Below are 12,666 nucleotides of genomic sequence, written 5' to 3' on the forward strand. Positions count from 1 at the left end.
CTGTTTGGGGTTGATGGGAGTTGGAAGCCAGAGCAGATCTGGAAGGTGCTGCGTTGGCCACCCCTGGTCTGTAAGCATGCCCTTCAGAGCAGTCGGTTTGCTACTGCATTCAGATAGAAAAGCTGCACACCAGATGGAACAGCCTTAGCTCTAGAAATGGGTGGGGAAAGAGGCCACTGGAAAAGCAGAGGAGACCATTTTAAGTAATGAATACATTTGTAATTGCAGTAATGGAAGCCAGAAGGTACTGTCTGCACACCTGGGGAAACGCTCTGAGGTTTTTTAGAAGTAAAAAATAAAATACATCCTTTTAAAAAAAATAAAATTTAGGGCAGCACGAAACAGCTCAATGAGGATGAGCTTACGTGTGGTGCAGTATACAGAAATATTTGATTTGGGGCTCAGTTTCCCCATGATGCTCCCTGTATGACTTTAGGTTGGCCACTCTCTGACTCACAGACTCACTCATCTCATGGGATAAAGGGTCAAATGTTGTTTTTTTAAAAAAAGACTTCCACCGTTTGCCTCACGCGTTTTTAATAATCCGTTTGTCAGATCCTCTTTTTTAAAAAAAAACACTTTATTTAAGGTAGATAAGGACAAAATGAAATTATATAGTTGAATATAAATATAGATGGGAAACGGCTATGTATAGTGAATACTTATCTACTTTTAAAAATTTTCACCTATGATCTTTTTCTTTTACCTCTTTATTTTTTCTTTGTTTTTTTCTTTTTTCTGATACCTCATCTTTCATTTTATATAGATATAAACAACTGTAAATATGAAAAGAGACAAAGTATTGTTTTTTTTCTTTATCTTTCATTTTATATAGATATAAACAACTGTAAATATGAAAAGAGACAAAGTATTTCTTTTGTATTTTCTTTTGTTGTAAATATGTATGTTTTCTAAAAAAAACAAAAACAAAAAAAGGGTCAAATGTTGTGGGCAATGAGGACAGACACCCATGCGTGTATTTGGCTCTGACTTGGTCTTGTTTTTCGACGTTAGGAGCAAATGGCCTGGATGTCCTACCTCAGCATCATTGCCATCTTTGGCTTTGTGGCGTTTTTCGAGATCGGCCCGGGCCCCATTCCGTGGTTCATCGTGGCGGAGCTCTTCAGCCAAGGCCCTCGGCCTGCAGCCTTCGCTGTGGCTGGCCTCTCGAACTGGACGTCAAACTTCATTGTGGGGATGAGCTTTCAGTACATTGAGGCAAGTTGATTTATTGGGCCAGTTTCACTCTGGGTAAGGTGGCCTTCCCCATAGATTCTGGCTTCAGTCCCTTGGGTCAAGGGGTGGGTGTTTCTTTACAATGCACCTCCTAATGGTCAGCTTACATTTGTATTGCACTGCAACGTAACTAGGGCAATGTCCACCCCGCACATTTAAAGCACTACAATACTTTAGTCATGGCTTCCCCCAAAGAATTCTGGGAGCTGTAGTATGTCGCGTTGGTTGTAACTCTGTGAGGGAACTGGAGCTACTATTCCCAGAATTGCCTGTGACGAGGGATGGATGGTTAAACCACCCTGGGGAATTGTAGCTCTCTGAGAGAAATAGGGGTCTTCAAACTCAACACCCTTAATAAACTGCAGCTCCCAGAATCATTTGGGGAGACCCATGGCTGTTTAAAGTACACTTAATTTGCAGACCTTTCAGGCAAAACAGGAGGATGCTCAGGACCCTTAAATGATGAGAAAAGTATGAAAGAGAAGCATTGGTCAATTAACTCTTTCGATTGCTGGTTTTACTTGTTTTTACCAAAAAAATAATAATTCTTTTTGTTAACCACTTTGAGGTTTTCTACAATCAAGCTGTGTATCCATTTTGTGAAATAATATAAATTATGAAATAAAATAGGGAGGGAGTGAAATTGCCGGGTGGAAAACACAACAGGAACATAGGAAGCTGCCTTTACACTGAATCAGACCATCAGTCCATCTAGGTCATTATTGCCTATACTGACAGACAGCAGTAGCTTTCCAGGGTTTCAGGCAGAGCTACAGCCCCAAACTGATAGGGCAGATTTGGCAATATGAAACACGCCCCTTTCTCTTTCCCTGCAGGAAGTCTGTGGCCCTTACGTCTTCATCATCTTCATGGTGCTCCTGATCCTCTTCTTCATCTTCACCTACTTCAAGGTGCCCGAGACAAAGGGCCGCACCTTTGACGAGATTGCCTCCGGCTTCCGCCAAGGGGGCGGTGGGCAGAGCGACAACAAGACACCGGATGAATTTCACAGCTTGGGCGCAGACTCCCAAGTCTAAGCCCCGAAGACCCGACCGGCTCCTCCCTTTGCTTCACTTCCTTTGCTACCTGTTCTTGACGCTTGTAAACAGAAGCCAGGCTCATGGCGAAGCAGGCGTCGAGGCCTCCTTTCCGGGGCTGCCGCCTGGTTTCCAGGCGACGAACTGACGCCCAGCCCTAGGAACGGTTAGCTGGTTTTTCACGTCCAGGATTTCAATGCTGACAAGGTTCGGAAGCCGCGGCTGTGGTTGAGGCCGAGCCTCTTCCGTGGGGCAGCAGTAAGTCCTTCCAGTGACCAGGCCCTCATTTTTATTTTTAGAAGGAAAAAAAAGAACAGCAGGAACACACACACACACACACACACACACACACAGCCCTTCCAAGTTTGCAATAACAGAAGCAGCCCATTTTAATCCAAAGACAACTGTTCCGATTCTGATTTTAATGAGACACTTAAAAAATAATTGAAGGGGTGTGGGGAGACAGTAGGACTGATCCATGATGACAAAAGAATTTCCTGCTGGGTTGGGCCCTGAAACGATTGGGGTTGCTTCTTTTATCCTTCCCATAAGGCTGTTACAAAAAGGTTTGATATTTTCTTAAAAGGTCAGTGATTGAGGACCCCTACCCTTTAACACCCAAATCTAATTTGCCTCTCTGTCAGTTACCCTTCCTCAGCAGGAGGAGAGAGGTGGCTGCAGCCAGAGGGGCAGCTGCGAGAAGTGAGTCAGTTCAGGAAAAAGCAAGCATTGCATTTTTAATCGTTTTTTGGCTTGGCGGAGCAGAGGCCCTGAAACGCTCAGGCCCGGGAGCTGACTTTTGCAGGGCTGTGCCCCTTTCTGACCCTGTGGTGTGATAGTGTCTCTTGCTTGTTTGGCTGGGGAGAGGCATCCATATACATATACATATATGTGTGTGTATCCACCTCTGATTATGCGTGTCTGAAAGGTAAACTACAAAGAGGAATGTTTGTTGCTCTGCCCACTTTTGACTCTGGTTGCATCCAGAATGTGGCCCTCAGCCTGGAAGTTTCCCCACTGTTGCCCTAAAGCTATCATGCAGCCATTTCTTCCCTCTTTAAAATTGTAGGTGGGGGGAGGGCAAGACCCTTGAGGCCATTATGTCATGGTGAGGGTCTTTTCACCTGTCCTGGCTTGTTCCACATAGCTTAGCTTTGAGTGGACAACCACATGTTGGGATGGGAGGGAAACAAAGCAGACATAGCCCAGGGTTTCCCTGTTCAGCCCTAACACCCTCCCTCCTTACTGCTTCCCCACCCTATGAGGAGAGTCCAGCTGGATCAGGCCCAAAGGTCTATCTGACCATTAAATACCCTGTATTCAAATGGTGACAAATGAGCTGCCTCTACTGAGGTCACAAGGGGCGGGCGTGAAGTTGACAAGCACCCCGCTTGCTTTTTGCCTGCCTCTGCTGTTCAAAGGTAGACTGCTCTTGAAGATGGAGGTTCCATTAACCAGTAGCCATGGAAACAGAAGCCTGGCACTGGAAAGGACCTCCTCTCTTGTCTAAATTCCTTTTAGAGCCCTCTAAGCCAGCCAGTGGCCACGGCTGTTCCTTCTGCCAGCAAATTCCAGACATTTAATGACATGTGGTGTGACAAATGCCTTGGAAATGGGGGCAGGAATCCAAAAGAACACCCCGAACCTCACATATTGATCTCCTTTCACCAAAAGGCTCCATAAAGACACAGTTCTATTGTGTCTGCTGCAGAGGGCCTCTGGCAAGCTCCTCTCCTCTCCCTTAGCACCCTGGACTCACTGAAATGACAGAGACTCAGTGAAAAATGGCTGCACACATTTCCTGCTTACTGTGTATAGACTGGAAAATATTTATATTATATATATATATATATGTATTTTATTTTGTTCCACCATGTTAATAGAGCACTAAGTTATAGTGTGGTTTCAGATGGACAAGCAACTTTACTGTAAATAAATATATGATAAAACAGATCTTAGGTCCTCTAGCAAGAGTTGTATTTGACTAAGATGACTGTTTGTTTGTTTGTTTGTATAGATAAAATTAATATGCACTGTAGTGGCATCTGAATGCACTGACATTTTAGACCTTCCTCCATATAGTCAACTACCCCAAGCCCTTAAAGGACCCTGAGCAAGTGTGTTTTTTGGATAGAAGCTCTTGGCAGGTTTGCAAAAAATCTAAGAGAGAAAATGGACACACAGCTATTTAAAAATAAGTATTTTTAAAATTTATTTTTCTGTTTTTAAATTGAAGACACGTCCACACTTGGAAAAAAAAGGACAATATGTTTTTAGGAATTGCAAAGAAAATGAAATGTTAACTTTTTGCATTTGCTGTGTATGGTGTGATGTCAGAATGAACTCCTTTCTAAAGTGCCAATGGTTAAGGGGTGGGAGAGTAAAGAGAAGAAAAAAAGACACACAGAAAGGAGAACCTTGTATGGACAGAATAAATGAAATGAGCGTTTGAGAACCCTGGACTGTGTCATGTGGTTTCATTTCAGCCCTTGCAGGAAATCCTGTGCCTTGAGGGGGAGGGGTCAGCCTGGGCTTGGGGGGTCCTCTGAAGGAATCTCCTGCCTGCTCACCTTGAGGGTTGGAGGCCACCCCTCCATTGGCCCTCTACTTTCTTCCCTGAGGGAATTCTCAGCGAGCTGCTATAATAAATCTGGAACATCATTCCCTCCCACAGCAAGTGCATGCGGGTCTTGTTCCTCCCTACATCCTGTTGCTCCCGGGCTACCCAGAGCAATCATGGCTTAGCATATTGCCTGAGCTTGGGCTCTGGAGTTTGCCTTGCTCTAGCCAAACCATGCCCCATATAGACATGGTGCAACTGTACGTTCATATGCACAGAGGTTTTTTTTAAAAAAACACCAATGTGGTGGTTAATTTTCACAGCTTTAAATTTTGTGCAGCTGGGTGATTTGGGACAGCAGTGAGGGCAGAGCGCCCCCTAGATACAGTTAAATGCCATGCTTTGCTTTCAGCTTCAGCAGCTCACCTTTGGAGGGGGTGTGTGAGAGTTTTTATCTTCCATTTGGCTGAGGAATCTGAAGCAACTGGCTCTGCAAAGGATGTCTGGGTCCTGCCTGCTCTCTGCCCAAGGCATATTTATCATCGTCTGGATTTTGTTACTCAGCTGGTGGGGGGCTCAGATGGGAAGATAAGTGGCTTCTGGCAATTGGAAAGAAATGGACTGGAGGTTCATCTGCTCCTCTCCAGGTTGAAGAATATAATCTACAGTTATATCTAAGAAGTGCCAATTTAATTAAAACTGGAAGTAGAAACAGGAAAGGATGATTAGCGACTGGCATCTAATGTTCATCTGGAAAGCAAGGCCTGAGGGTGGCAGTGGTGGGTCTATTTTGCATAGATTGGTTTGGATTTCACCAATTTAACCAATTGGTGAAGTGATTCGCTTGGTTCATACTTGGGCAGCTTCTTCATAACTTGCAGAAGTTTCATCACAAGTTCATGAGCCTGAGAGTGACAAGCAAGAGGAAGAGAAGGAAGGAAGGAAAGAACATGCAACATTATTCCTTAGCAATTGTTAAAAAGGATACTTTCTTTTAAATGCCTGATTCCTATTAGCCCTGCCCTGGCTCCAGTTAACATAATATTCCTTTCCTCACACAATCTCTGTTGTTGGATGATCATCAATTGCTTCTTTAAATAGGTAAGCTGGGCATGCAACAAAATGTTGCATCACAAAGCACTCCTGCCTGTTTCTCCAGCAATGCCCCTGGGAACCACATTGTGTCATAATGTAACATCATTCCCATTGGGCCACATGGGGGAAGAAGAAGGGAGGGAACTCTGCTGCTGTTTCAAGTGGCAATGGGTAGTTTAGCGAAGTATGTTCATTAAAGAAAAGGAAGCAGGCAAAAGGCCTTGTTGGAGCAGATCAATTCAGCATCCCATTTCTCACAGCAGTTATCAAAATGCCTACAAGAAGCCCACAAGTAAGACCCTCTCCTGCTCATGACTCCGTACAACTGATACTCAGAGGCATATTGCTTCCACCACTGGAGGAGGAACATAGCCATTGATACACTGTGGCCAGTAGCCACCAATAGCCTTATCCTCCATGGATCTGTCTAGCTCTCTCTTAAAGCCATCCAAGTTGTTGGCCATCGCTAGTTCTTACAGGGGCATTTTCCATAGTTTAAGCTATGCATTGTGTGAAGAACTAATTTCTTTGTCTTGAATCTTCCAACATTTAGCTTCATTAGATGTCTCAAGTTCTAGTGTTATGGGACAGGGAGAAAACATCTCTCCAACCACACAAATGCATCATTTTATACTCTCTCCTTTTTTCCACAATGAAAAGCCCTTTCCTCAGGAGCAACTCTGCCAGCCCTTGGATCATTTCATTTCCTCTTTTAGGTCCCTCTTCCAGGTCTACAATGTCATGTCTGAGGTCTGGCACTGAGAAACAACCTTCTAAGTGTGGTCTCCCCATCTATTTGTACAAAGGTCACTACAATACTGGCAGTTCTATTTTCAATTCCTTTCCCAATGATGTCCAACAAGGCATTTCCCTCTGTAGCCTCCTTTGAACATATTAAGCGCTGGGGGGGGGGGGGAGCACACACACCCCCCAAAAAAACTAATCAGTTCCGAGTATCATTCTATGTTTGGCACCACATCTGCCTCTTTAATTTGTCAAGAGGATAAGTTTCAGAAGAAATATTTGATCCAAAACTAGGAAAGAGCAGACCATGCTGCACTAGGTGGGCAAATAATCTGACGTGGTATAAGCTCTAGGTTTCAAGGGGCGAAGCACAAACTGGTCAGGGGGCAGCAACAACTCAAGCAGCTGGGTCTAGCCCCCATTTTAATTTCCCATGCTGCACTCTGTTCGGAATGCTGGGCCAGAGCGAGCGGGGGGAAAAACTACACGAAGACCAGAGCAAACATTGCTGGCAGGCCCTGTCAGGATGCAATTGCTTAGGGATGCCGGGTGATGACACTGGTCTGGGATATGTGATGTATTTCAACCCAAACAGACACCATTGTCAACTTGCCTTTGGCACATCCAGGATCAAGTAATGAAACATGGCCAGAGTATGGAGGACCTTGGCTATTTGAGCCAGCTGAGGTCGCGGAGACTGCTCTCGGATCTCTAAGATGGCGCTCAGCATCTGTTTTGCTTCAGCTCGCTGCTTTGCATCTGTAAGGGAGAAAGGGAACTCCATGAAGTGGGATCTACTGCAGTCAAGGGAGCACAGTCTATCTCTGGGCCTGGCTGACCTGTTTAGGCAAGAGCCTTACCAAACTGAGCTGAAGGGGACCTTTCTCTTTTTAGCACAATCGATCGGGCTGTTATCTCATCCACCCCTTGTAGGCAAAGTTTCCATGCACCTGTCAAGACCACTTGTCAATCATTAGGACATCAGGTGACTTTTGAAAAGCCCCGTTTTGTACACTGCTTTGAGAAGGTTTCGCAGGGCATTACCAACTGCTGGTTGACGGTGCCTACAAACACTGTTTTGGCTGAGCTCAGTCTTCACCTGCCCTGTGTGCCTGATGTCGTATACGATGGTGTCATATATGACACCAGGTGCAGGGCAGGTGAGTGTGACATGGCCAAAATATCCATGTGAGCCTGGAGAGCCTAAAAAGCCCCGTGGGATGAAGGCTCCTCACCCCTGACCTAAGAGAAAACAAAATACAGATATGTGGCAAAAAGAGGTGCCTCATATGGTTGACTGAATCTGCACCCACTTGCGGATGTTATAATAGCTCAGAAAAGGAACGGGGAGGAATATTATTTCTTTTTCAGAAGATGTAGCCATGTGCCACAGTTAGCAGGCTCAGAAGAGGCATCTATCTGCCCTGCCCCCACCTAACTCTCTGGCAGGAGGAGGGAAGCAGCCTGAATTTTAAACCACCCCATTTTCTTTGAAAGGGGAGAAGCGGAAGCCATCTGAAAGAGCAGAAGTTACCAAGGACTTCTTCTGTAGTCTCCTCTTCTTCCGCAAGCATATCAAGTTCTGCCGGAGTCATAAGCGTGTGGTACTGGAGGCCGATGAAGTGGCTGAAATGGTGGTGCCAAATATTGGTCACCTGATGAGAAGAGGGCTCATTAAGCAAGGAAGAAAAGGGTGTGTGATCCCTGTCCCCTTAATGTCCACTGTATGTTGGGGCCACCTTTGAACATTTCTTGGAACTGATCCAGAATATAGCTGAAATATCCCCCCACTTCCGCTACCAACAATGCACAGCTGGCTGTGTGTGTGCGCGAGGCACACTTGAGAAAAATAACACTTTTCCATGGGGATATGACATAGAGGGGAGATGGAACCTGAGATAAGGCTGCCACGTTCAGCATCGCCTCTACTTCCAACCCAGCCGTCTCAAGCCAACTGACCTCAGTGTACAGGGAATCGGCAATGTCCATTCTGTTCTGACGGAAGAAGACATTGGCCATGTGGAAGTATCCCCCCGAAGCGGCCATGTGGTTCGTTCCAAAGGCACAAGAGGAAAAGTAAATCTGAAATGGGACAAATGTATTTATTTCAGCTATCGGTACACCACTGAAATCGCCAAAGTTTCTAAGGGCTCTACAATAAGATTATTAAAAACATACAATGGATAAAATCAACTAAAATTATTTTTTTTAAAAAAAACCAACCACCAACAGAAGCAGGTTAGTGTAGCCATTTGGGGGGGGGGGCACATAGGTCCACCTTGCACTTTAGCAGAGGCTTACGTCATTAGCCAGGTGGTACAAAGAGTCCTCAAAGTTCCCTTTGGCAGCGTGAAGGAGGCCCAGGTTGCGATGAAAGTCAGACTGAATGGCATTGCTGCAGTGGGAATTCTTGAGGATAATCCACTGGGCTTGTGAGAGGTACTCCTCTGCTTGGATAAGGTGCCCGAGGCCTGGCAGGAAGGAGAGAAGCCAAGAAAGATTCAGCAATCTGTGGTGGTCTGTGTCTGTAGTGCAAACAGTATCCTGATCAAGATCTCGGAAAACCCTGAGACATCTTGAGAGAGCACCCCAGAGCCTGTGAACTGAGCAGGACTTGCCTGGTAAGCAAGGCAGAGAGCTTAAAAGCTCTTCCTGCACCAGGAAAAAAGAGCTTTTGCTGATGCGAAAAAGAGCTTTTAAGATCTGCACCTTGTCTGCATTTAATTTGTGCAATTTCAACCAGGAGGCCTTCAACTGCGCACGACTGATGCCGCACAACTTATACATGTGCAAGTTGTGATCATACTGTATATATCTGCTCTCTGCATTGCTTTGGGGGGCAAAGCCCACTCAGCGCAGGCAACAGAAAGGTAAGGATGCTTACGTGGGAGTGGTTCCAAGGGGGCAGTTTGAGTATACACGTTTTCGCATATACACCCCATCCCCAAAACGTAATCCCTGCGCAAGACACGATTACGTTTTTTAAAAAGAGACCATTGTCCCTATCTAGAAATTGACACAGAACTACTTCAGCACAGCTCCAGCCAAACTCACCCAGACCTGCCTCAGCTAAAATGAGGTACGCTGGCACCAGTTCCACAGCATTTGAACTGTGTACGCTGATGCTGAACTTCAGCGAATGCAACGCAGCTGGAATGGCATCTTCGTGTTTGCCTTCAAGAAGAAAATTCTGAGCGACTGCCTGGGTCAACTCGGCCAGGAATTTCTGTGGACAAGCATGGATTGTTAAGCCACTCTCAGGTACATGTACACGTACACACACACACACACACAGAGAGAGAGAGAGAGAGAGAGAGAGAGAGAGAGCGCTTTTATTGTTGTTGTTTATTTCTGATGAGTAGTTTTGGTACTTGCGCTGTTCTAGCCACCAGTTTGCTTCGGGGCCTATTCTGACCTATAAAACCTGACACATCTCAGGACCACAACACCTCAAGGATCACCTCTCCCCATATGAACTGAATGGGACCCTGCTGTCCATCCGTGAACCTCCCAGACCTGGACCACTCCCTTACCTCTCTTCTTAACTTCTGCTCTCGCCCATGCTTCCTTTCTTCCTCCGAATTGTAAAAAGGTAACGTTGTACGCAAAGGGATGAGAAGTTGACATATTTTCTCATGGATGCTGACCCAGTCGGCACTCTGGTGTTCTACATCGCTGAGAAAAGATGAGAGACATGGCTATTAGCAGCACAAATTGTGATGCGTGCTTGAATTATAATTAATATTAGGTAATTTATATAGTGCTTCCTGCCAAAATAGGCTTTAAGCAGTTTACTAGTATAAAAAACAACTGTTTATTCATTTTATTTATTTTAAATTAATGGAATTGATAGTTTGCTTAATTGCAAAAACCTGTAAGTAGTGTACATAAAATATTCTCTTAAAATTATCACTAAAACTCAGTTAAACACAAGCCTGTCATTAAAGTTGATTCATAAATGCTACATGACTCCTAGAAAACTCTCATATAAAAATTAATCTGCATCCCTAAGGTGTTGGGAGGGGATGTACAGAAATTGGATAAACTTCCACCTATGGTAGGGATGTACTAGAGTGCAATAATTTTAGGCAACAGCATTCAGAGAAATTGCTAAGATCCTAAACTGCCACATTATCCCAACTTCTCAGCTACCACTTTTATCTATATTTGTCAAGAGTAACAAAAAGCGCATCTTCTATAGTGGCTAGAATGACAATCACACAATTTTGGAAAAATTTAGATAGGGCCAATCTTACCACCTGGTACACTAAAGTGTCGGATATTACCCTATTTGAAAAAATAAACAATTTCTTTATTGTTCTGGTGTATATTCTGCATCTCTTTACATAACACTCAAGGTAGCTTCAGTTCCTTGGAGAAAAGGTGGGATATAAATTAATAAATAATATAATGGGGGGACGGGACGACAATCAGAGATAGAAAGAACAAAAAATAGTGACCAGTTTAAAGCATCCCGATCAGTGACAGAGAGAATTTTTGCTTGCTTTTTATTTAATATATTTGTATTTATTTCTTACATTTATACTGCACCTTTTTTCCAACCAGGAATTCAAGGTGGTCTCCCTACCCTCATTTAATCCCCACAACAACCCTGTGGAGGAGTGGGGATTTGAGCACTGGTCTCTCTGGCACTCTAACCACTACACCACACAGTCTCTCTATATCATCTATCTATATATCTATATATCTATTTATCTATATACAATCTCAAGGAACAGAAATAATAACAGTGTGCATATATATAGTAAAACTGACAGTTTTATCCATATTTGGGTTTTATCATGCTTACAGGGTGGCGCTGTGGGTAAAAGCCTCAGCGCCTAGGGCTTGCCGATCGAAAGGTCAGCGGTTCGAATCCCCACGGCGGGGTGCGCTCCTGTTGTTCGGTCCCAGCGCCTGCCAACCTAGCAGTTCGAAAGCACCCCCGGGTGCAAGTAGATAAATAGGGACCGCTTACTAGCGGGAAGGTAAACGGCGTTTCCGTGTGCGGCTCTGGCTCGCCAGATGCAGCTTGTCACGCTGGCCACGTGACCCGGAAGTCTCTCCGGACAGCGCTGGCCCCTGGCCTCTTGAGTGAGATGGGCGCACAACCCTAGAGTCTGTCAAGACTGGCCCGTACGGGCAGGGGTACCTTTACCTTACAGTTTCCTTATTATCAACAAATATTTTATATTCTTTGTAAACCACTTGGAGGTTTTTTCTTTCTTTCCTTAAGTGATACATAAATCTTGTTAAAAAAATAAAACAAATAAAATATAGACAAAAAGCTTGCTCTGCTTATGGATCCATCCCCGTCATTCAAAATTGATTAAAGGGGTTGCTGGATAGACCTTTAAAAAGCCACACATCACCAGACCTAGCCCTTCCTTATTCCTGTCGGACTGGGACCTGGGAGAGACCAGGGTTCGCATCGCCGCTTGGTCGCCTTCAAGCTCACCTAGGCGACCCCTCAGCCTATAACCTGCCTCACAGGATTGTCGTGGGAGATTAAAAAAGAGGGTGGGCAGAACCATGTACGCCACCTTGAGAAAAAGGTGGCATGTAAATGCAAAATAAATAAATAAATAAATAAGCCCACAGGAGGCGACTGCCCCTGAGGACGCCGCTCCATAGCATCTCCCCACCCTACGAATGTCTGCCTGCTTGCCGTGCCTACGGGCATAGGTGGGGGCAGGGAAGTAGGGAGCACAGCCCTGCTCACCAGTAGTAGGTGACAGCGCAGGATCCGCAGCGCAGCGTGGCCGGCCCGCGGCACAGTTCGCAGAAGAGCTTCTGCCCGCGAGGCAACGCGAGCGGCACCAGCTGCTGCGTCTGCATCTCTCCGACGCCTCGGTTGCTAGGGGAGCCGTCGCTAAGGCGGCGGGGCGGACTTCCGACACGCTCCTTCTGCTTCCGGCACGTCCAACCAATCCTGAAGCTTCAAGGCAGCGCCCATAGAGAAGGGGCGGCTAGAGCGACACACGCACCATGAAC

General features: G+C 45.4%; 2 protein-coding genes across 2 annotated transcripts in view; one reads left to right on the top strand and one right to left on the bottom strand.

Moving 5' to 3' along the window:
- The window catches only part of LOC114602328 (solute carrier family 2, facilitated glucose transporter member 1), a 40,483-nt gene extending 35,750 nt beyond the window's left edge, over window positions 1-4,733 (top strand). Inside the window, exons 9-10 of the mRNA XM_077931473.1 lie at window positions 1,015-1,222; window positions 2,077-4,733. Coding sequence (XP_077787599.1) covers window positions 1,015-1,222; window positions 2,077-2,273 — 405 coding nt within the window. The 3' untranslated portion in view covers window positions 2,274-4,733. The remainder of the gene's footprint in view (window positions 1-1,014; window positions 1,223-2,076) is intronic.
- ZMYND12 (zinc finger MYND-type containing 12) lies at window positions 4,461-12,664 on the bottom strand. The gene is made up of 8 exons (XM_028740409.2): window positions 12,395-12,664; window positions 10,206-10,347; window positions 9,727-9,898; window positions 8,974-9,143; window positions 8,632-8,754; window positions 8,207-8,327; window positions 7,286-7,431; window positions 4,461-5,738 (listed from the first exon to the last, which is right to left on the bottom strand). The coding sequence occupies exons 1-8, from the start codon at window positions 12,508-12,510 to the stop codon at window positions 5,619-5,621; spliced, it is 1,110 nt and encodes a 369-aa protein (XP_028596242.2). The 5' UTR covers window positions 12,511-12,664; the 3' UTR covers window positions 4,461-5,618.
- Window positions 12,665-12,666: the final 2 nt, after the last annotated feature.

This window comes from Podarcis muralis, chromosome 7 (genome assembly GCF_964188315.1).
Source record: "Podarcis muralis chromosome 7, rPodMur119.hap1.1, whole genome shotgun sequence".
Lineage (NCBI taxonomy): Eukaryota > Metazoa > Chordata > Lepidosauria > Squamata > Lacertidae > Podarcis > Podarcis muralis.